Source organism: Dendrobium catenatum, unplaced genomic scaffold (assembly GCF_001605985.2).
Source record: "Dendrobium catenatum unplaced genomic scaffold, ASM160598v2 original_scaffold_211366, whole genome shotgun sequence".
Classification (NCBI taxonomy): domain Eukaryota; kingdom Viridiplantae; phylum Streptophyta; class Magnoliopsida; order Asparagales; family Orchidaceae; genus Dendrobium; species Dendrobium catenatum.
In genome coordinates this window covers 1,050,745-1,076,540 of record NW_021529777.1, presented here as the reverse complement: position 1 = coordinate 1,076,540, position 25,796 = coordinate 1,050,745, and the positions used below count along the sequence as shown (strand labels likewise).

The following is a 25,796-nucleotide window of genomic DNA, read 5'->3' as shown; positions in this document are numbered from 1 at the left end:
CGAGCACGAATCTCAAAGCAAAATCAAGTTAGAAACTTCTAGAATTAAAATCAGGAGCATCTGATCTCCGATTTCAATAAACTTACAATCAAATTGAGCGTCTCGGAAATACAAATCTAACGACACCAAATTCGACCCAATCCGAGCCCAAATAGGTCCAAATCAAGGACCTGAAGCATTTTTGGAAGGTTCAAACCCCAATTTGGATTACCAAACGGTTTCCAAACACAACGAACTTATACTCGAATCGAGCGTCTTGACAAGCCGAATCTAACGAGCTTAAGATCATTGAATTCCTACATCACTAGAACATTCAAATGTCCATCAAACGGTTCATGATCAAGGGATTCAAGATCAGCCGTCCATCCAACCACTCCCAACTTACCCATTATCCTCCATCTATTTACGGGCCATGCCATTCCCAAAATCTATAAATAGAGCTCCCTCTCTTCTTGAAAAAGGACCCCTAAGCCTAAGGAAAAAAGAGAGAGATCGGATATCGCTCTTTCTTCCTAGCCTCCTCGACCACTGCCAGAGTTTCGCCGGACCACCGCAGAGGTTCCGACAAACCATTGTTGCTCCACCAACGTCGGACGTCCGCCGAACCACCGCCTAACGTCGTTGCTCTGCCGGACCACCACCTGACGCCCTGTGCTCTGCTGGACCACCTCCGAACGCCGTCGCTCCACCAGACCACTATCCGACGTCCTGTGCTCCGCCGGACCACCGCCTAACACCGTTGCTCCGCCATACCACCACCTGACGCCCTGTGCTCCGCCAAACCACCTCCTAACGCCATTGCTCCACTGAACCACCATCTAACGCCCTAGGCTCCGCCGAACCACCGCATAACACCGTTGCTCTGTCGGACCACCACCTGATGCCCTCTGCTCCACCGAACCACCATCTAACGCCATTGTTTCACCGGACCACCACTTAAGGCCTTCACTTTTGTTAGACCGCCGTCAGAAGCCCTCACCTTCGTTAGACCTCCACCCGAGGCCCTCATCTTCGCCAGGTCATCATCTAAGGTCCGGATTTCTGTCAGACCATCCTCTGAGGCCTGAAGCTCTGTTAGATCATCTCTTGACACTCGGATTTCTATTGTACAATTATTACTTGTAATCTAATCGTCCTCAGAGACGAGTCAGCCCATTGTAACCAACTCAAGTTCTAGTGAAATCTTTTCTACTGGGCTAGGCCTCGTGGTTTTTCCCATTCCAAGGGTTTTCCACATTAAAAATATTGTGTTCTCTGTGTGTGAGCTGGATATCCATATAACGCTAGGACGAACGATTAAAACTCTATCGCCGCGCATATTCTAGCCCGCAATAAGACCTACTATCTTTAATGATTGTTTCCTTTTAGAGGGCATTTTAGCATTAATTTTCAAGGTCATTAATACACTCTAAATCACCCAATAATCTCTTTATGTGTTGCATGATTCTTTTAAGGAGGGCACGCACATACTTAAGGGATCTTAATAAATAATTAAGGGTTATATGCACCATGCTAGCCTCCACTTATGGAAGGCATGATTGTATAAATTTCATAACCCTTAATCAAACCTTCATAAACCATTTACCTTATACATCATGCTTGATTCCATTTGGAGGGCATATGTATTGATTTGAAAGGTCCCTTTTCTATCCTTTAATAAACTACAAATAAATCTTAAAGGCTTTATGTGATCATCAATCATATATAAGGGATGATTATATTACATTTATGAGCCTTAGGATCTATAGGTTACTGCCCTTGCACTTGGGGTTATTAATTTACAAATTCTTTAAAACTAAATCAACTCCAACCATTCAAAACTAAAATAATAAAATCCAAATTCATACAAGATAAACTTTAACTAAAATTTCCTTTAAGCCTTAATGAACAAACACTTTTAACTCATGCAACTTAAATATTAAACTCTTATAGGACATACCAAAGCTACACATCATCCTTCACACACTTGATGGTTTGCTAGGACAACTAATTCTAGCCTAGGCTAGGCAGGTGGTCTGAATTACTTGCCAGATGCTTTGCATAGACCCTATGTCTGTTTATTTATTTCAATAATCTCGACGTCATTCATTTTAATTTCCATTGGTGCACTTAGGCTCTTTAAGGGCTGCATTAGAAGTATTAGGATATTATACAACTGCTTTGCACCATATTTTAAATACTTAAGATTCGTTCATTTGCTTTATGTTTCCTGCAATAATCAAAGTAGAATGTATGTTGGAGATATTGTATATATGTATGAGTCATTATAAATGTAGTTTGTATATAGATCGAGTTGTACAGCGTCCTGAGTTATAAAAGAACCAAATATACTTCTTTATATATACAAGCGGGGCTCCAAAAGATGATATCCTCTCCTTTGGAGGATAATCTCTTTTGGAATTCTATAAAAGACTTGGAGCTCGAAGACGTTAAGCATATGTATTTAATTATATACCTTACTTTCCTATAGAAACAAAGTATGTTGTAAATATTCAAATCAATAAATGAATGAAAATTATTATAAATATGAAATATCTTTTATTTACATCATTTTATACATTGCATTCATATGGGTGGTAGCTTATATTAATGGGTAGTAATTTTCTTAGATTTTTTTTCGGTGTGTATTTTCTAGACTTTGTAGGATTACGTATACTACTTCAAGGATGATATAATATTGGATTTTGTAGACACCAATCGCTTTACCTATCCATGCATACATACTTGCATCTTTTTATTTCTACTATGCATGCAAGATCCTAGGACTTTTAGGGCCATCATGGGCAAGGTAGTGAGGTCCTCGTTGCTCTTGAAGGATGCTACACTTCTCCTATTGGTATACGGTTGTTATGCCACCAATTTTTTTAAGAAATTTTAGTGGCTCTAAAAATTAGTTATGTAATTAAATAAGATAAAATTTAATGTTTTAGTGAGTCATCTCGTTAGTGTCATTAAATGAAAAGTTAAATTTATTAATCTTGAGTCATTGATTCATAGTCTGATTCATCCTTTGATCTCTGAGGATAGAGTTGAGCGTATTGTGTACTACTTCTAGGATGATTATTTTTGTAATAGATTGTTAACTGGTAGCCATTCCCACCTCATTAATTTTATTTTAAGTAGATAAAATTTTGAGGTTTTAGTGGCTCTTACAGTGCATTGAAAATAGTTAGCTAGTAGATAAAAATATAATCAACCGCCCTATCGTATGTTCCCACCTCATTAATTTAGGCCGCTAGGCTAGGTCATGATATGAAGCATCTTCAAAGAAGTTGGACCATTATTTGAAGCATCTTGAAACAATGATCAAAAGATTATCAAAACATTTTCAAACAATGATTAATCATAGCCAAAGATTAATCAATCATTATTCAAAGAAAGCTTAAATAGAAACATATCATTATTTAAAGATGTTTTAGTAAGTAATATGATATCTAAAGGCGTTATGGCTTTATAGTATGTCTATAAACATTAGAGTTAGGATTTATAGTTAAACCATTTCCTTTCTCTCCTACATTTCATCCTCTCATAAATAAATCAGACAAATAATATTATGAACTTCACAAATGATAAATAAACACAGCCGCCACCATGAAAAATTATCACAATCAGAGCACGCACATCAAAAAAGAGAAGGAACTTGGGAGACAAAGGGTTATGTTGCTTTTATACTCTAAAGTTGGCATGACATTATTCAAAGAGGGTTCCACTATATGTTTAAAAGTATGGGTATTTTTATCCAAAGGGAAATTATGCATATATTTAACCAAGAAAATAAATGTTGGCATATTTCTCTAATTTTTTTTTATTATTATGGAGCATATGAAATCAGAACTTCATTTAAATATTTTATTTTTTTTATATTATTGATACATAAATCTAGATTATAAACATATATAAATGTTAGGATCATTGAATTTCACTTATTTAAGCATGATTTTGTAGCCATAAAGCAATATCATATTTTATAATGAACTCAATGCCCTTCAAATAGGCTCAAAAACCTTAAAAGTTTAATTAAAGGATTAAGGTAAGTTTTGCAAACTTTAGATCAAAATGAGTGTCACAACTAACCCGATATAACCCACAGACATAATGGCTCATATCGTGTTGGATGATGGCAAACTAAACCCAATATCTAGTTTTGGTGAACTTTTCATATTTCTTTTAAAATATTAATCGATAACAGAGCTACTAATTAACTTTGAATAAACTGAATATAGGCTCAACCATATTTTCTTTTCATTTCATTCATCTTCAAAATGTATATACAACAAATTATTTACACTATAGTATATGACTACAAAGTAAAACATAACAACCAATAACCATGAATATAAAAAATTAGAAAAACAAAAAAAAAACCTAACACATACTCAAAAGATCAAAATATATAATCTTATCTACTCAACTAGCCCTTATGACTCCCAAATTCTTAGCTCATTATAAATTTAGTAAATCAAGCCCTCGTAGCCCCAAGTGCATTCAACACAATAGAACTTCCTCCAACATCAAAACTTCTTAGAAATCATATATTTTAAGTAGATAAGCACATGTATAATGGCATTTTAATAAGAGAAATAGAAATAACCAAAATACATGAATTCATAAAATGTATAACTTTTAATAAAATGAATATAGGCTCAATCATAATTTATTTTCATTTCATTCATCTTCAAAATGTATATACAACAAATTCTTTACACTACAGTATATAACTATAAAGTAAAACATAACAACCAATAGCCATGAATATAAAAAATCATTAAAAAAAAAAAAAAAACCTAACACGTACTTAAAAGATCAGAACATATAATCTTAACCACTCAACTGGCCCTTATGACTCTCAAATGCTTAGCACATTATAAATTTAGTAAATCAAGCCCTCATAGCTCCAAGTGCATTCAACACAATAGAACTTCCTCCAACATCAAAGCTTCTCAAAATCATCTATTTTAAGTAGATAAGCCATTTATAATTGCATTTTAATGAGAGAAATATAAATAACCAAAATACAGGAATTCATAAAATGTATAACTTTTAATAAACTTAATATAGGCTCAACCATAATTTCTTTTCATTTCATTCATCTTTAAAATGTATATACAACAAAATATTATGTACTCATGTCGTCGAGGGTGACGATGCCCTACACTATTATATATAACTATAGAGCAAAACATAACGGATAATAGTCATAACTATACAAAATCATAAAAATTTAAAAAAAAAAAAAAAAAATACCGACACAAACTCAAAAGATCAAAACATGTAACTTTAGTTAACCAACTAGCTCCTTACCTTGCCACTGACTTGAAACAGAATGCAGAATAGAGGTGAGCCAACACATCGATCAGACCCACTTATATAAATTATTAATACTCTAACCAATATGCATTATTTATTTGACAGCAGTTAATAGCAGGCTATTATAGTGAATAAAATAGGTAGAACGTAGAAATTAAATAAACTTTGCAATAAAAGTAAATAAATAAGTATTTCATATATTAGTGCAGAAAGTAATAAAGTTCTCTCAGGCACTTATGTCTCCCATCAAAAATAGATATCATAATTCATGCCCTTATGACTCCATATGCTAGAATATTAGAAAACAAACTCTTATGACTCCTAAATACTTAGCGCATTTGATATTTATAAATTTAGGCCTTATAGCTCCCAGTGCATTGAGCACAATAGAACTTCCTTCAATATAAAAATTCCTTATAATAATACTTTTCAAGTAAATAAGCACATGCATAATTACATTTTAATAAGAAAATTAGAAATAGCCAAAATACAAGAATTCACAAAATGCTTATATCAATATCCCATAAATTCAGCAACTGAGCAGAATGACATAATTTCAGAACTTTATCAATTATCAAGGATTGTTCGGAATATTTTTTTAAGCTTTAAATATTCAACACTGTTAATTTTTTAGGTCAATATAATTTTCTAATTTGCTAGAGATAGTGCACTTTTTAATTTACCATATAAAAATTTTAAAAGAAAATATCAAAATATTCAGAATACTCATATCTATAACATACAGAAAGTTATATAATAAAAGTTTAGCTGATCCTAAATTATCCCCATTTTTATAGTATGAATTTATAATTTTAATATAAAAAAAATCTAAATTTTCCCCATTATTAAAAACTGAGATAAGAAGTGCAACCTACCTCGTTCCAACCAATATTATGAATTGGGTTGACAGTAAAAAATGGTCCAAATTATCCCCTCTCTCTCTCTCTCTCTCTCTCTCTCTCTCTCTCTCTCTCTCTCTCTCTCTCTCAGCCAGCCTAAGCGGGAGGGAAATACCAAAATGGATGCTAAGTGGATTTTGACTTTTTTTATAAAAAATTGATCTAGTGTCACGGTGCTACAAATAACAGCGTCACAATGCCCTTCTACAGAGAGCACGATGTTGCAACGCTCAACTTAGCACCGCAATGTTCCCCAATTCTTCAAATATATAGATATATCAACATTGCGGCACTAAAACCCCAATGACATACTGCTCCCAAAGAAAAATTGTATGTTTTGATTTTCATGCACATAGAATCCTAGGACCCGCTTTAGAACAGACTTCATAAATTCACATGGATACTAAGTACTCAAAAACACATGCAAAGAAAAATGTAGAAGTTTCAACACGCATAATTTACCGGACCAGATCAGAACAGGTGTAGCACTATTGTAATAAGTATTACAATGAGTCTTATTGTGTTAATTACAATGAAACCAAAATAAGTATATTAATTTTGTATCACTATAATCATGCAATGTTTGCATTAATTTATTTTTTAAAACCACGTGTTGCCACTTCCCTCTCTAGTCTCCCTTTCTTTTGCTTTATCTATAATTTCTATCTTCCAAGTTTTAAAGTAAGATAATTATTGTTCGTTTATTAGAGGGAGTGGATCAATGGCACATAGATTCACTAGCTCATGTTTCTTGCTAAATGAATTTATGAAATCTCTAGCTAAATACTTCTTAGTTTTCTTAAGCATACTCTTGTATGCAACTCCTTGTACATACTTTTTATTTATAATGTCAACCCTTTATACATACTATTTATTTATAATCTCAATAGATGAAGTAATCTATTATATCTCCTTGATAATATCCTCATTAGTCGGTGTATGATTTTTAATTCATGGCTCAATGGGTGAAAAAAAGATCTCTTATTTTCTTTCTTGCATTTTTCTACCTTAAGAATATTTCCCTCAATATAGATCATATCTTTGTTCAGCCTCCTCAGTGTCTTCTCCATTGACATCCTTCCCTATGAGTATCAAAAAAATTATGCATTATCTTCCATTAATGCTAGCATCATTATAGAAATAGCAGTACTCTTTTCATGATTGAGAAGCCCTTCCACAACAAAGTAGAGACCTAACTTCCAAACATCTTCTATAATTATACATTTCATGAAGGTATTTTCAAGGTCTAGAATTTTGAAATTATTGTTACCGTTGAGGTAAATCTCAATAAGCCACTTGCTCTCCTAAAGCTTCTCATCACCAAAAAAATATTCAAATTTTAAACCAATGATCAATGCAAACTCAACAATTTCAAAACTCTATTCTTATTTATAATGTTGAAGATAAAGGCTTTATTTAGGACAGCTTTCTTCCTATTTCTTAAAGCAACTTTCTAGCACAAAAGTTTTAATTTTTTACTAAAAAATCACTTTAAGAAGCAGTAAGAAAGCAGTACCAAACAAAGCCAAAGAGTAATCATCATTCCCTTAATCATCCACTTTCTCAGGAGAACCTAATGACACTAACCTTTACCACAACGTTGTAAAGATTCATATGAGAGTGGTTTGATTAAAACTTTGAAGCAGATATGAGAATCTATCATCCTGATAAAAACTTTGAAAAATAACAGAGAAAATTTGACAATTATCTTAAAAATTAAATAATAATAAGAAGAAGAAGAATCTGTCTCAAACAGATTTAAGCTCAAGGAACAGCAAAATGCAGAAAAGAGGGCAACAACAAGAAAATTGGATCATTGCCATTCACAGATTGCCTACAGAAAAATTAGTAGTCCATAATAGTACAAAAATAGAAATGTGCCGTTGCATATAAGGTCAAGCTCAAACTGAACAAACGATTCTTTGTGGGAGAAGATGAGATGAAGGCATGAGCTAAGCTGGTTAACGCTTTAGTCCTGTCAGTCTTTCTCCAGCCTTGCTATGTACTTGTCATAGAATTTTCCTGCTTTCTCAAGGTCTCCAAGCTCAGTGTAGCAGTCTGCAATTGCTCCGTAGGCCTCGGTTGCGCCGGAGTCTTCCCCAACCTTGCTGGCTATTTCAAGAACTTTGGAGTGGTATTTTATGGCTTCTTTGTACTTGCCTTGCCGCTGCAGAGATGCCCCTGCGTTACAAGAATAGCATGATCAGGGAAAGCTCTTTAAATTTGGTGAAAGTAAATATTCCTGTAGGCTGTGTATTCTTCTAAATTTTCAAGCTCCACAATGATTGAATAAGTTCCATTTTAACTGAATATGAGTTATTGCATCTTTGTATGACGGAAAAATAGCAAAAAAATTTGAGAATGGCGTCTCCAGTAGCAGCCAGAAACATTTTCAAGGTAAATCATTTGTGCAGATGCAAGAATCAGATAGACAGAACATACAAGTTGGATTTGAAGTCCAGAAATATTGTATATTATTCTTCCAGAGACTTAGGCTTCGTTTGGGACGGTTTTTTTTTGCTTCTTAAAGCAACTTCCTATACAAAAATTTGAAATTGCTTTAAGAAGCAATAAGAAAGCCGTCTCAAACGAAGCCTTATATTCTATTACTGCATGAAAAATAATAATAATATTATTCAGACAGTACTGTTTTAGTTGTACGGATTTAAACTTTTCTTCATGAACAAATCTGTGTTCTTCATAGTCGTGGAACAATTCAAAACTTAAGTTTCGCTTGGGACGGCTTTTTTACTACTTCTTAAAGCGACTTTTTAGATCAAAAATTAAAATTGTAATACTAGAAAGCTGCTTTAAGAAGCAGTAAGAAAGCCGTCCCAAACAAAGCCGTAGAGGGGAAATTTAAGCTATTGTTGATGCTTGATCCATAAAATTATCATAAAGTAGAGTAATGAATAGGAAAGCTAAACCATACCCAGGCCTCTTGCAGCTTTCTTCTTCTCAACTTGATCCCCCAACGCCTCTGCAAGCTCTAGAGCAGTCTTAAACTCCACAAATGCCTTCTCAAGCTCATGATTCCGCAAATAATTTTTCCCTGTTCTCAATTTTGTAATTAATTCTTCTTTTTTAGGGTCAACAACAATTTCTGATTCTGCTATCCTCCCAACTGGTGCATAGCTCAACTTAGGAGCGTAAGACTCTATTTTTGCTTGCCTTCTTAGTGCTGCATTGATCTGACGTAGTTGATCATTCAACCGCCTTAGCTCGCCCCTTCTTTGTCGTGCAAGCAAACCTTCAAATTATTCTCGGATAAGCATATAAGAAGGAACAGGTACTGCTTCTTTAAAGTGTAGAGCAATAATTTATAGTTACATAAATGTATAGTATGGTGAGAGAATATGATAGAAATTTACAAATTATTTTATGAAACTGTAACTTGGGATGGAAGTGAATGATATATAGTTGAGACGAATAATATTTAATAAAATTAAGAAAAATATATTGAGAAATTTTCATATTTGAAAATAAGATAATGAAAAACAGGAGTGATTGGAGCATGTACAACAATGGTAGAATAAGGCATCTGGACAAAATTAAACTGGAATGATTGGGGAAAATAAGGAATAGACCAATAGACAAAAGATAAAGACTCTAAACATGATAGTACCAACTAAATCAGTAACATGCAACCAAATAAAATGGGCTAGCTTGATCATCAAGATGATGACTAGCATTCTTGGCTGGTTTTCCTTCTTTTTTATATTTTATTTATTCAATAAAACTTGGTTAGACGCCCTTTGATAGAAAATGGAAAAGAGCAAAATTGGATCCAAGATAAATAATAAGAAATCCAAAATGGAAAAAAACAAGATAAATAAAAACAAATCCAAAAAAAAGACATGGAAGAAAACAAAAGAACATTAAAAAAAAAAATTAAGATCCTAGCATCTAGCATGTAGGATCCTAATACTTATGAAAGCACATAGCAACAAAGGAAAGCCACCACTGAAGCACTTAGAAAAGCAGGGGCTGCATGAAATTTACTAAGGGATATTTATTTCATCATTCATTAACCATAAAAAATAAAATCCAATTCATTTTTATAGTAGAGCTCTTATTTAAAGAAGGGGCAAGGTTATATAATGTCCAAAATAACATTACTTCATTTTAAGCAAAAAAAATAGACCTAAAACTAATAATAACGTGAAGATCATGAAAAAAAAGGCATGTAGTGCATGAAGCTCCAACTAATGCAAGGTTTGTAAAGAATTGTTGCATGCCATCTTAACCCTTTATTTCCTTGACTTAAACTTAGGATCTCTAGAATAGACTAGAGGCAGCTTAACCGTTACTTGAGACGTGCCCTCTTCAACATAAAAACTATGACAAGTCCTAATTATAAAAATATGCATACATGACTAACACAATTAAAAGTAAAATGCAATAAAAGACTACAACAACAACAAGCCTTTATCCCACTATGTGGGGTTGGCTACATAAATATTTTTTTTCATTGTGTCCTGTTAAGAATCAAATTCTCATTTAAATCTAATAAAGAAAGGTCATGTCTAATATTCTCTAACCAAGTATTTTTAGGTCTACCTCTAACTTTCTTAACATAAGTCAAATCTAATACATCTACTTTCCTAATCGGGTCACAAGAAGGCCGCCGTTTTATATGACAAAACCATCTAAGGCGACTCTCTCTAATTGTATCTTCTACTTGAGCTACACCAACCTTTTCACATATATGCTCATTTCATATCCTGTCTCTAAGAGTTAAGCCACTCATCCACCTGAGCATCCTCATCTCTACAACACTTAGCTTAATATTATGCTTCTCTTTTAATGACCAACACTCTACACCGTAAAGCATTGTAAGTCTCACTACCATCTTATAGAATTTTCCCTTAAGTTTGAGGGGGACTTTTCTATCGCACAATAAGCCCGATGCATTCCTCCACTTCAACCATCCAACTTAAATTCTGCTAATAATATCCCCCATCTATTTCACCATCACTCTGAACAATAGACTCAAGATATCTAAAATGTGTGCTCATATTAATGACTTGATCACCAAAAGTCACAATCTCCCCACTAGATCTATTATTACTAAAATTATACTCCATATATTCAGTTTTAGATCTACTCAAATGAAAGCCTATAGACTCTAAGGTTGAGCTCCATAATTCAAGTTTACCTTCAACTCCATCTCTAGTTTTATCGACAAGAATATCATCAGCAAAAAACATACAATAGGGTACAACCTCTTGTAAATGTCTAGTGAGACATCCATAACTAAAGCAAAAAGATATGGGCTTAAGGGTAATCCTTGATGTAATCCAGCTGAAATACAAAAATACTTGGTCATACCACCTTATGTTTGAACACAAGAAACAGCTCCTACAAACATATCATTGATGTCTTGAATATAAGCATTATTAACCCCTTTCTTATGTAAAACTCTCTATAGCACTTCTTTTGGAACTTATCATATACTTTCTCTAAATAAATAAAAATCATATGTAGATCCTCTTTATTCTCTCTATACTTCTCCATCAAATGTCTCAATAAATGTATAGCTTCCATAAAAGACCTACCAGGCATAAATTCAAATTGAATTTGAGAAACATTAGTGTCACGCCGCAACCTATACTCCAAAACTCTCTCCCATAGTTTTAAAGTATGACACATTAACTTAATTCCTCTATAATTCTCACAATCTTGTGCATCACCTTTATTTTTTAAAAATAGGAATTAACACACTCATTCTCCACTCATCTGGCGTCTTCAAAATAATATTAAAAAATTTAGTAAGCCACGAAATTCCTTCATCTCCTAAGTATTTCCATACCTCTAGTGGAATATCATTAGATCCAACAGCTTTTTCACACTTCATTTTCTTTAAAGCCTTTTTAACTTTAATTTTATTAATACGCCGATAAAAATAAAATCCTTTATTTTCATTTAGGGTGCTAAGGTAACTAAAGTCAATCACATTCTCATAATCTTTATTGAAAAAGTTTAGCAAAATATATCATCCACCTTTGTTGAATATCCTCTTCCAATAAAATCACTTTTTGATCTTCATCCTTAATACACTTTACTTGAACTAAATCCTTACTACTCATATATATTTGTTTAGATAACTTATACATATATATTTCGCCCTCCTTAGTATATAATCTATTATATAAATCATTAAAAGCAAAAAAATTTAATTACAAATTGTTTTATTAGACTCCTTACGAACCTCTTTATATCTTTCTCAATTATCAGAATTTTTACAACTAAACCAAATTTTATAACAAATCTTCTAATTTTTTATTTTTTCTTGCACATTTTGATTCTACCACCAACTATTTTTGCTATTAGTAGTTTTTTCTTTTGATATTCCAAGCACATATTTTGGAACATTCTTAATATCACTAGCTATTTTTTCTCACATAACAATAGCTTCTTCATGCACTGACAAAATCTTACGATCTAGAATCTTACTCTTAAAAATATTTTTGTTAATATTCTTTAAATGTCCCTATCTAATCCTAGAACAATGATTTACTTTAATTTTTATCTTCTGCCCCTTTATCTTAAAGTCCAAAACTAATAAGCGATATTAGGTACATAAACTTTCACTCGGAATAACTTTATAATCTTTACAATCTAAACGATCTATTTTTCTTATAAGAAAATAATCAATCTGAGTTTTATTATATCCATTCTTATAAGTGATGAGATGCTCATCTCTTTTCTTAAATAAGATATTAGCAATTATAAAATCATAAGCTAGAGAAAAATTTAATACGATCTTACCACCTTCATTAATTGCTCCAAAGTCATAGCCGTCATGAATGCTTTTAAAATTATCTACCTCTCTACCAATATGTTAATTTAAATCTCCTCCAATTAAAACTCTTACTTCGAGAGGTATCTTTTTGTATTAATTCTTCTAGGTCATTCCAAACTTTCAATTTTAAACAATTATACAAACCTAATTGAGGAGCATAAGCATTTATAATATTAATAATCCTAGCATCAATAACAATCTTTAAAGTTATAATTCTATCTCCAATTCTATCAATTTTTACACCATTATATTTCCAACTCTTATCTATAATCACACCTACGTTATTTCTAGTACGACTCCTACCAGAATACTATAGTTTATATCCTAAACTATCAATCTCCTTAGCCTTCTCTCCAACCCATTTAGTTTACTGGATGCAAATCTCCTATGGATCATAATATCTATTAATTCCATTAATTTGTCTGCAAGGGAACATATATTCCAAGTTCTAATCCTAATTTTAATTTTATAGACTAGCTTCTTTGCCCACATCCATCCATGATGTGGGAACTCTTGCCTATTTATCATTGCACCCAAGCACCGATGCAGCGGCCCCTGCTCACTTGTCGTTGTATTCAGGCCATACAACGTGTCGCTTCCAGGAAATGTCCTAGCATTAACACAATGTATTAAAGGATTCATGTCATAATTATTCTACAAGTTTTATGCTGGTTGTCGACTACCTAACGCAACCATCCACTTTTCTCATCCAAGACTTGGAACTTAGCAACGAGTGTTAAAATACAATAAAAGACGAACACAAAAAAATACTAAACATGTAAATAGGTTCTCTAGGCTAGTGATCATCTTACATGAATTCCCCTGATTTATAAAACACTTTTCTCTAAAGAATTTGAGTGAATGTAGTGGTGGAGGTGGTTGAACTGGCTCAAGAACATCTGATAAAAAAATAGGGCAATCAATCACAACTCATGCAACTAACACTAGCAACAGATATAGAAGCTGTTCCCATATATCATGTAAATGTTTGAAGAAATGAAAATAACGGAAAACACGATAATGATGGGAGTGAAAAAATAAGTCAACAATCATCTCTAAAGGTGACAGAGAACATTAGGCAATATAGGATATTCAACTATTGGTTCTTCAATGATAATAACTTAATCCAAAAATTCTCAATAACCACTGCATGTGCTTCAAGTATTGGTTCATCAAAGAGGATAGCTTCACTTGTACATATTTTAGGTTGAGGCCGTCCAAAGGTAGAGACCAAAGTAAGCGATACATGGAAATACGGAATACATTGAAATTCAAACTGATAACTAAACTATAGCTCATTATCAGAAAGTAATATTTATTCTGAAAATTTTCAATGTCATACGCCAAAGAGTAAGCCAACAGAATAAGGGTGATCAAAGGTGGAAGAGATGCAATTTTAGGGTAGGAAGAAACGTAGGTTGATTGGTCAGGGGAGCTATGAAAATGATCATGTTGATGATGATTGTTGCATAGGGTTTGCAAAAAAAATCAGCAAATCTGATAATTAAAACTAAAAGGACTAATCCAACTGTTTTGATTTGGCATAGAATTGATATTTTGCTTAAATCAACTTATTTGGTTTGACTTAGGTATGAAGTTTTGTAAAATCTAAATGAATCAAACTGCAAAGATTATGCAGATAATATTCCTAGTTTATATTATCTAGTAACCACCAAATTAATTAAGGTGGAAGCATAACCCTTCTTTGATTTACTTTAATGAAATTTATAAATGCTTTAATGATTTATCAAAAGAAAAGGACCGAAATAGTCCCTCTACTCTTTGTGACGGACCAAATTGGTCCCCAAGTCTTTTGAGGGACTGATTCGGACCCTCGACTTTTTAAAACGACAGCTATTTGGTCCTATTGTTAACCGTTAACAGGGATTTTGGATCCACCAAACAAAAAACTAGAGTAAAATTGGATTAAAAAAATCAGCTTTTCATTATACAAAGCAGTGCATTGTTCGAACTTCGAACCCTCCAATAGTGTCGAAATGAAATTTTAGTGCTTGTCCCGCAACGAGCGTAACACACCTAGCATCCTGCGCACTTGTCGACTACCACTCCTGCAGCCCTAGCGAGTGTTCGAAGCCTAGCGAGCCATCGATCAAGCACTGAGCGTCGATCACATCACTTACGTAGGTGCGGCACAGTCGATTTCTCCGTTAACTAGCGTGGCACAATCGTCTGCAGCCCACAAGTGCGGCACAACAGTCGATTGCAACACTTCCGCAGGTGTGGCACAATCGATTTCTCCGTTAACTGGTGCGGCACAGTTGTCTGCAGCCCGTAGGTGCGGCACGGTAGTCGGTTGCAACACTTCCGTAGGTGCGGCATAGTCGATTTCTCCCTTAACTGGTGTGGCACGGTCGTCCACAGCCCGCAAGTGCGACATAGTAGTCGATTGGGACACTTCCGTAGGTGCGGCACAGTCGATTTATCTATTTGCTGGTGTGGCATGGTAGTCGATTGTGACACTTTTGTTAGCTCCAGTCAAGTGAGCTTCAATCAATTGGTTAAGATTGTGACACTTCCGAGGTGCGGCATAGTTTGTCTCGTAGTTGTTGTTATCCTGATTCATTGCTTTGCTGGTTGATTTTAACATTTCTTTTCACCCCAAAAATTTTGCCATGGATTCGTCTTTGTTCAACGCACCTACCTCCTCAACTACTCCGTAGCAAAGAGTCTCGCAGTAGAATATTATGGAACAGAGAGGGAGAGGTGTTTTTTTTTTTTAACATTGATTAAGCGGATTTTATTATTTGTTTTCTTCGCATTTATTAACTTTCAAAAAAAAATTATAATAGGAATAATCTTAGAAAAGAAATACCAACCGAGTGGCTTAAAGATTCAAATTTCTCACAATTATTTGATAATTTAACTGAGGAGAATGATATTAACAATAATGTAGAGGTAGAGAAGGGTGATGGTGACACTAATGACAATAGTGTAGATTGTTTGATGTTAATGATTGGTTTGAGTATGAAAAACTCAACTTAAAGGAACACAATCATTCGAAGCATTGAAGAAAATCTTAATAGAATTTTTAAAGGGGAAAAGTGTGATAGTGATTATGTGGAGTCAGGTGATGATGCTAGTCTTCATGATCATGATGAAGATGAAATTTGGAAATGGCTAACTTTCAATCCAAAGATAGATTCCAGTACCAACCTGTCACGACCCGGCCCGGATGCTCGCCCTAACGAGGCGGGTACAAAAGTCGGACGATAAAATTTCTTAAACAATACTACTTCGTTTGTACTAAAGAGCCACTAAACACAAGAGAAAAATTACCTGTTGTCATTTGCACGTCGCCTTCTGTAAACATGTTCTTCTCTTTCAGCCATTACTTCTTTAGGAACTTACCTGAAACATTAAAACTCGTGGGTTGAGTTTACTAAGTAAACTCAGTGGGAGAAGATGAAATTTGGAAATGGCTAACTTTCAATCCAATGATAGATTCCAGTACCAGCCATTTCGAAATAGGGATGCTATTTAGTGGGAAGGAGTTCAAAAAAGCTGTTGAAAATTGGTATAATTTGACAAAGAAAACAATTAAATTTATAAAGAATGATAAAAGAGGATGTAAGGTTATCTGTAGAAGGCCTAATTGCCCTTTTAGCATATATATCTCAATACATCAAGGTAGTAATTCATGGCAGATTAAATTTTTACAAGATCATGCATGCACATGGAATTATAATAGCAAAACTTTGATATCAACAACTATTGCAAAAAGGTATGTGAATAAAGTCAAACTCAATCCCAAAATAAGATGCAGTGTTTTTAGAAAAGAAGTAATGGATGACTTGAAATTGCATGTACCAAAATATCAAGCCAAGAAGGCGCATCAATTCATCTACGTGAAGGAGAAAGACTAGTTTAATAAAAATAGATACTATTGTCTTGAAGTATCAGGGAGTAATTCATAATCTACATTTTCTATGCTTACTAATAAAGACCAAGATTTGTGTTGGAGAAAAAGAATTATACGACTTTATGTTTGCTTTGACGCATGCAAGAAAGGCTTTCTATCCGAATGTAGGCCAATTGTTGGTGTTGATGGGTGTTTTTTTAAAGGGCAACAAGGTGATCAATTGTTAACAGTTGTAGGGCTTGATGCTAATAATAGCATATTTCCTATTGCATGGGCAATAATTAAGATAGAAAGTAGAAGCAGTTGGGAATGGTTCTGAGTTTGTTAGGCAAAGATCTACAAATTTTGGAGAATCAACAACATTATACCTTTATTTTAGATAAACAAAAAATTTTAGTACCTACTTTCGAGAATATTTTACCTGATGTTACCAATAGATTCTGTGTAAGGCATTTGCATCAAGATTTTAAATTAATAGGCTTCACTAGCATGGCTATCAAGAATGCCTTATAGGCAGCAGCAAGGGCGAGCACTGTTAACCAATTCAACTTCAGGACGACAGAGTTGGAGAACTTAAATGTCGCAGCATATAAATAGTTAAGTGAGAACCCTCCAACTGAGTGGTTTAGGTCTCATTTTAGTTTTATACCTAAATATGACACTTTGCTCAACAATATATGCAAATGTTTTAACTCATACATTCTTAATGCTAAAGAATTGCCCATTGTCTCAATGCTTGAAAGTATTAGAGCTAAGGTTATGACAAGAATGTTGGAGAATAAGGAGAAGGCATTAAATTGGACATGAAAGCTATGCCCTATAATTAAGAAAATTGTGGGAAAAATATGCATGAAGCAGGTTCTTGCATAGTTTACAAATCAGATGATAACTATGAGATAATTACCATACATGGAGAAGTATAAGGTCAACTTAAACTTAAAATCTTGTTCTTATCGGAAGTGGAGTTAAGTGGAATACCATGTGAACACTCTTGTGCTGCAATTTATATGATAATGATTGCTACAAAACAAAGACTTATATGAGAAGTTATGAGTGTAACATAAAGCCTTTGAATGGTGTTAATAAGTGGTCAATGAGTACCACAATATCACCATTGCCACCAAAATATAATAAAACAAAAAGGGGAAGGCCATCGAAGATGCGAAGAAGAACTATCGATGAAGAAGCATCACATTCACTCCCCAAAAAGTTAGGGAGAGCCAATGTTAAGCCTCACTGTCAAAAAAATGTAGACAGTGGACACAACAGCATAACATGTGATAAGAAAATGAATACTGAAGAGGGACATGAAGAAGTCCAGGAAGTTATTCAACTATTGATTGAGATGGGTGAGTCATATCATCCTATCAATTTTATTTACATTGATAACTATTTTTATTTAAAATTTTATTTTTTAACTAGCCCTCGGAGTTGTTGAAGTGTCGACCTCAAACTGAACCTGCTTTGAAAGTTCTCACTCAAGGATCTTCAAATACAAAACTTTTAGTATATTGATTTTACTTTTTTCCCTCATAATTGACTTTTTCTTTTGCTATGTCAATCCAATCAAATCTTTTTTTCAGTAAATTTACACCTTCAAAAGGAAAAAAATCTCATTGAAGGAGCTTTTAGAAGCACATTATATATCTAAATTTTCTTGTTGGTTCAGTTGCATGCCTTTTTTGCTTTCAATAGGGGATGGACAAGCCTTTAATGAAAAGTAATTTTTGCTTTTGTTTAGTGATTTTTTGTATGAGGGATGGACATACTTTATGGTATTGTCTTTTGCTCAAGATTTTTTGTTTGCGGGATGGACATACTTATGTATTTTGATTGAAAATAGAAATGCTCGATAAAGTTGTTTCAGTGATCCCTCTAAATCAATATGTTATTAGCAGTATTAAGCCATAAAAAATAATGGAAAAAATGTTCTGTCAAATGAACAATATTCAAATAGAATGAACCACATTAAATGAAATGTAGTTTTGCTTTTGTTTAATAATTTTATGTATACTTCTTTAATCTACAATGTATGTAATGAAACATGTCAAAGTTTTTTTTTTTAATTACGAGTAATTGTAGAGCTTGTTCTGCATTTGTAAAGCTTGTAAAGAAATGTCAAATTTGGTTGTTTGCTATATTACATAAATATTTTAAAAATAGTAAAATTATTTATAATTTTTAACTAAAGAAAAGTTTAATAAAAATTTTTACAAAAATTATAATACATACTCAATCTCATTTATTAAATATTTTTAATTAGAAATGACCAAATTACTCTCATACTTAACACTATCAACTCTACCATTATATGGCATGATCAAAAAAGTCCCATTTGTGGGAGTTGAGGGACCAAATTGGTCTCTCAAAAGAGTTGGGGGACATTTTGGTCCTTTTCTCGATACATCAATTTAGAATTAACCATCAAACCAACCCACCAAACTATAAGAACTACTTTAGAACCAAAAGAAATCAAATTAAGCTAAACTTAAATAAATAATAATAATTCATAAAGACTTATGTTATAGAACCAAAAATCAAATTAAATATAATTTGAACTTGACAGTTTAGTTTGGTTTTTAATACAAGTCGTTTGAAACCAAGTTGAACCTAGCACATCACTAATGTTGCATGCTGGAAACAATTTTGAGCCTGAAGAAATTCTCAAAATTCAACATCTCTAATGTAATTTGATTCTTGTGCACAACCAAAAATATAGTGATTATGCCCCGAGGGACTATCCCTGGAGAAGACACTCCAACGCCTAAGTCTAGGGTTACAAAGTAACTAAAATGCTATAGAAGCTATTAGTGGCTCGGCTCAATTATAGCTCGGTAATATAATTAATTAATCGAATAAGCTCTAACACTTTTATAAATGCTTTATAGATAATTGAACAATCTTGAATAATGTTTGTTTGATTTGTTTACTACCATTAAAAATATCATTTAAAGCTTATTAAAAAATTCAACTAAGGCTAAATAATATGCTCACAAATTTATTTAATATGTGATAATATTCTCACCAAATTCTCAAAATTCAACATCTCTAATGTAATTTACTTCTCGTACACAGCCATAAATATGGTGATTCTATCCTGAGGAACTATCCCTCAATAAGACACTCCAACGCTTAAGTTTAGGGCTGCAAATGAAGCAAAATACTAGACAAGCAATTAGTGGCCCGGCTCAATTAGAGCTCGTTAATGGTTGATTAATTAATTAATTAATCGAACAAGATTTAATAATACTTGTTTAATTTGTTTATGATCATTAAAAATATCATTTAAAGCTCATTAAGAAGTTCAATTAAGGCTCAATAATATACTCACAAATTTAATTAATATGTGATTATATGAGAGTATTATTCTTTTTAATATTAAATTGCTCTTGTTCATGAGCACAAGCTATTTTGCCTTTTGCACATTAAGCTCTTGCTTATTTGGTAATTTATTTAATTAAAGTCTCATTTTTAAACTCAATAGGCTACTCATTAGAAGGCTCAAAAAGACTTGTTCAGTTAACCAATAAGTTACTCGATAGTATTGCTCAAACATTGAGAAGGACTATATACAGCTTATTAATCACAAAATCCTCTATGATAGGATGTTAACAAAGAAATTCAAATAATGATGAGAAACATACAAGTTAAATGAATAATACTCTCTTCTCAAAATATAACAAGGCTAATGGGAATAGGCCATATGGATTAGTATGTGGATAGAGGTAGTACGAAAGTATGGTAATTGGTATGGAGGTTGAATGCTGTAGTAGGTACAGGATGGAAGTAAATACCTAGGTTTGAAGGAAGTGGAATATAAGAGCTCTTTGTTCTTAGTGGAGTGAGTTAGGGTGGTGGAATATGGAGAAGGGAAGGAGTAAAGCTTTGGGGAAGTAGAAAGGTTAACTGGAATGGGGATGAAACTTGAATAATTAGGTTGAGGGAAGATGGATCAAAGGGGATAACGTGTTAAAAAGTCGTTTAGTAAAAGGGTGGGGCTAGCCAAGTGTAAGAGGAAAGAGAGATGATTGTGACTTTTGGGATTAAGAGAGTAGATTTATTGGGAATAGCAAAGGTCATTTTAGCTATGGAGATGATTAAATTCCTTTTATTTGAATTTCAAAACTTTGACCAAAATTAAAAGAGTAAAAAGATTTGAAATGGGGTTGTTTGGATAGTTGGAATAGCCAAATGACTAAATTGGATCAACCAGGCTAAGCCAAGACCACTCAAGGGTTTGAGGATTTTGACCTTCAATGAGAACTCGTAGCACTTAGCAAAGGTAATGACGAACATGGTAACCAAAGGAAGCACTAAACAAGGGAGGGGGCTTCACAAAATTGGCAATAGAAAAATTCATTTCACCATTCATTAACAATAAACAAAATAGCTCCTATTTATAAAAGAAGCCAATTGCCATGGGAATACAATTTTCAAAATACCCTTACATCATTTTAAGCACAAAAATTAAATCAAAAACTAAATAATTACACAAAACCAATGGCAAAGCCTGATTACAACATCAAGACAAATGCATGACTAACACAACTAAAAGGGAAATACAATAAAAGACTGAATATGAAAATAAACTAAATATGCTAAGTTCTTTGAGCCAATGATTTTATTGCAAAACCCTTCTTAGATTGAATAAGCTCGGTAGCGCCTCATCCCTTTTCCTTATCCCCATGAATAGAACCGCCGACCTCTTTTGTCTTGTATTTTCTTATGTTACTTGTCTTCCTAGATGGCCCTTGACAAAAAGGAATCGCAAAAACTTTCTTAGATTATCTACTTTTAAAGATAAAAATTTGGCAGGTAAGGTGGCGGTTGTTTCTTGAAGTAGAAGTTGTTTCTTCAAGTACTTTTAAATATACAAAATTAGGGTGAATGGATTTGATATGAATACTTTGTCTGAATGGCTAAAATTTATTAATTATTTGCCAAAGGACCCCCAAAAGCATCTATGATGGTATCAACCGAGGGACTATTCTATAAGAAAAGGTTTCTCTAGATGATGGTTACGAGAAACATATTCCAACCTATCTCTGCTGAACAAAGTGGCAAGCCAACTCTTCATCAATTCAATAACTCATTCTTCTAAGTGAAAGCCTTGAAATATGATTTAACTGCTTTCTGTACCTTCCAAGTATTTATTGTAAAATTTACATTGCAAGCCTTTATAACAGTCAATCAATCATATGTAATATATATTCAATACAAAGAAATTCAGAGAACAAACAACACAAAACCCAATAACTAATGCTATAAAACCAATAATTCTGGAGAAACAAGATAAAAGAACACTCACCACCAACAGTAGCCCCAATAAGAGCTATTATAAATAGAAAAGGCATGTTGAAATAAGAGTTCTCAGCCTCACATGTCTCCGCAAGTACTTCAAGAGGCAAAATAAACATCAAAGCTTGCACAACAACTAGAGCTTTCGCACTAGTCATTACCTGCACAAACAAATTTCAAAAACATTAACCTTGACAACAACGTCATTAAAAAAGTTCATATGCATAAGTGAAAAGAAGTAGACATATTATGTTTGAAGCCTAACTTGCTTTAGATATGAAAGCTACAAGAGCACGAGTGAAACTTCAGAAACTCACCATCATACCTTGTCATAGGTAATGGCTTCTGTAATCCCATAGTTGAATCCTACTATATTATATTGAATCCTTCCTGACCTAAACGATAGAAGTGTATCTTTTTTGAAGTACGGGGAATCATTTCTTGGCAGAAGTTGGCTTTTCAAAGATGAAAATCGAACTCTTATAGGGAACACCTCTACCTTCTTTTTAAAATGGAGGAGAGCCGTTTCTTCTGCTTTCATGAAGATGATAGATGTCAGAAGAATGTATCTGAATGCAAAATTCTTGCGCTAAGAAAATGGAAGGTAAAGTGTTCATAAACAATAACCAGCACAAAATTATGTAATAAAGGCATAAAATGATCCATTTTTCAAGAGAGGCAGATGAGTTTATTCTTCTTTTAAGACAAAAGCAACTACCAAATGATACCAAGGTGTGATGCAAATGTTTACATGATGTAACCTTTATACATTAAAATTTGATGTAGGTTGTAGTGTCCTGGTTCCTAAGGACATGTATAGACCAAGGTTTAAGAAGTAAGATCTGATTTTGACCTTTGTTTCAAATGAGCTGTTTCTGCTCTGACAATTTGGATAATATCAGCGGTATTATCTTAATTTCATTTTAAGTTGAGGCCATTATTTTAATGAAAAAAACAGTGAAAACAAGCTGTTATTATTATTAGAATAAAAAATATGCATTCATATAGTAATCATGTAAAGTCAACACCTCGTATATGCTTTTACCATATGCTTTTCAGTAGGTTACAAAACAAAATAAACCAATAATCAAGACAAAAAATAACCCAAGGGATCATATGTACCTCAACTAGTAGAAGAGAAAAAGTGCACATCAGAGACTTTGTGCGAGTAAAATTTATCAGTAAAGTTTCAAATGTTTGAAGCAAAAGATGAAATTCATGGATGAAAATAACACAGTACATATCAAACTTGAGCATGAAAAACATGAGCACAAAACCTAAGGCCACCTTGGTACACGAGAAATTATTCTGTGCGGAGTCCGGCCGTAGCTCTATGTCCAGACTCCAATCCGTGGTTGACACATATTTTTTGGGTCAATTTATTTTGTGCAGCCATGTGAATTTTTTTAATAACATGTGACCCAATGACCCGGCCTGTTCTTGAGGTAATACTTTTCAAAAAACGAAGCCGCTACATAGCGTTCAATTCTGAAATCACGCGGTCAAAAGTTTTAGAATTTTGCGGTCAGAATGTTGTTTTTCATCGTCAAACAAGGATTGTTCTCTTCACAAACTGCTCTTTATCTTGAAGAATGCAATGTCCGTCATCGCTTTATCCTTCCTATTTACTGTTTACGGTTTACTATAAGCAATAAATTAAGTTTATAGTTTTTTTTTTTCATGTAATTTTTAATTTGTGACATTTCTATTTCTCAATTATTTCAATATCAACACTTTGAAGGCATAAGCAACGAACCTGCATTTAGTGTTTTGGGTTTCTCTGTAACTGGAAAAAGTATTTTGTGTGGAGTCCGGATGCAGAGTTTTCATATATCCTATTTTACGATCTTCTATTTTATAATTAACCCTACATTTACTGTTTTGACTACTTAAACACAATGTGTGCAGGTTTGTATTAATATGTTTTTTTTTTTTAGATTACATTGAATCCAATGTTAATAAATATGGGGAGTAAAAAAAATGTTCCCGTTATACATTGTGTACAGGAGCTTGTATAAGCAATAAATTCAGTGATGATATTAAAAATAACAAATATTGAATTAAATATAAAGTGAGTACAAGCTCTTATATACACTGCGTATAAGCTTTGGTACACACTCTGTACAAGCTCTTGTACATAGTGTGTACAGGAGCTTGTGCACGAGCTTGTACAAAGTACAAGCTCTTGTGCTCGCTGTGTACAAGCTCCTATACACACACTACGTGTCGGGTCGGGTTCGACCCGAACTCGACGGGTTGACCCGAATTGACACCCCTAATTAAATATAAAGTGAGTACAAGCTCTTATATACACTGCGTATAAGCTTTGGTACACACTCTGTACAAGCTCTTGTACATAGTGTGTACAGGAGCTTGTGCACGAGCTTGTACAAAGTACAAGCTCTTGTGCTCGCTGTGTACAAGCTCCTATACACACACTACGTACAAGCTTCTGTTATCAATGCAAATATTGTGTACAATCATGTATACATATATTACAAAAAATATATTATTCAATCTTCTAAAATTTTTATATAAAACAAATTAATAAATGTTTTAACCTTTTCTTGTTGCAGATATATATCCCAAAGGTTAATTTCCGTTACAGACTCTCAATATTTAGATCTATCCGCAACCCTTTAAAAGGAATATTATGCGATGAAGTCGATGACACTTTGAATATGTTAAACATATTTTAGTTTAAGGGGTTCCCTTCGTTTCAACAAAATACACCCATGATCTACATGTTGTTGTCATGTTAGGATTTGCCCAAGCAAACTTTCATAATCAAAGGGCATGAGCTATGATTTCCTGTATATGAAGTGGCTCTAACACCGGTTTGCCAAACAGGTGTGATTTGATATACTAGGAAACTGAGACACTAACAAAATATACTTGAATTGAAATTAAAAATGAAATGAATAGCATTGACAAATCAAGCCCCCATGTCGTTATTGTAAATATGTGCATCAAGTTTCTATTGTCAAATTTATTTTTCTAACAATAACTACAAACCCAAAGAGACTCGTTATTATTGCCCAAAATATAGATAAGTTCACAAGGTTCAATTGGGCAATGTCCATTAGGGATTTCTTAATTGTTCATTTTGATATGTACGACGATGAAGTATGTGATAGGAAACACTTGGATTTCCAAGTGTTTCACACCAAAACCAAGAGGATCCAAAGGAAAACTGCTGTCCACAGCAGAAAAACAGCCAACTGCACGAAAATCTGAGAGGGAACGTAGGAGAAAAACGTAGGAAAAACACTGCAAACACTTTTATTTCGATAACGGATGAAAAGCACTTGCAAGATACAACTTTCCTTCAATTCGAGAGGAAGGAAAAACTCTCCAAATCTCTAGCCGTAGCCTAGAGCCCAAGAACACAAACCCTAGATCTCAAATAAGATTCAAATTCAAGATAATCCTTCTCCCCCCTATTCCTCCTAATTTATCATGAAAGGAAGATTACAAATTACCTAATCACCCCTCACATTCAAAAATTCCCTCCCAAAACTCAAAATACATCAAGTGGGCCCCCCTAGGGGTTTCCGCCCAGCTCCTGGCTGGGTTTCTTCCGCCGGGAGTAGGTCCTGACCGGTCC

At 33.5% G+C, this 25,796-nt stretch overlaps 1 protein-coding gene across 1 annotated transcript in view; it reads right to left on the bottom strand.

The window, feature by feature from the left end:
• Positions 1-8,044: 8,044 nt before the first annotated feature.
• The window catches only part of LOC110092620 (protein FLUORESCENT IN BLUE LIGHT, chloroplastic), a 23,827-nt gene continuing 6,075 nt past the window's right edge, over positions 8,045-25,796 (bottom strand). The window contains exons 2-5 of the mRNA XM_020817259.2: positions 22,515-22,720; positions 22,200-22,350; positions 9,139-9,456; positions 8,045-8,387 (exon numbers count right to left, since the gene is read on the bottom strand). Coding sequence (XP_020672918.1) covers positions 8,185-8,387; positions 9,139-9,456; positions 22,200-22,350; positions 22,515-22,720 — 878 coding nt within the window. The 3' untranslated portion in view covers positions 8,045-8,184. The remainder of the gene's footprint in view (positions 8,388-9,138; positions 9,457-22,199; positions 22,351-22,514; positions 22,721-25,796) is intronic.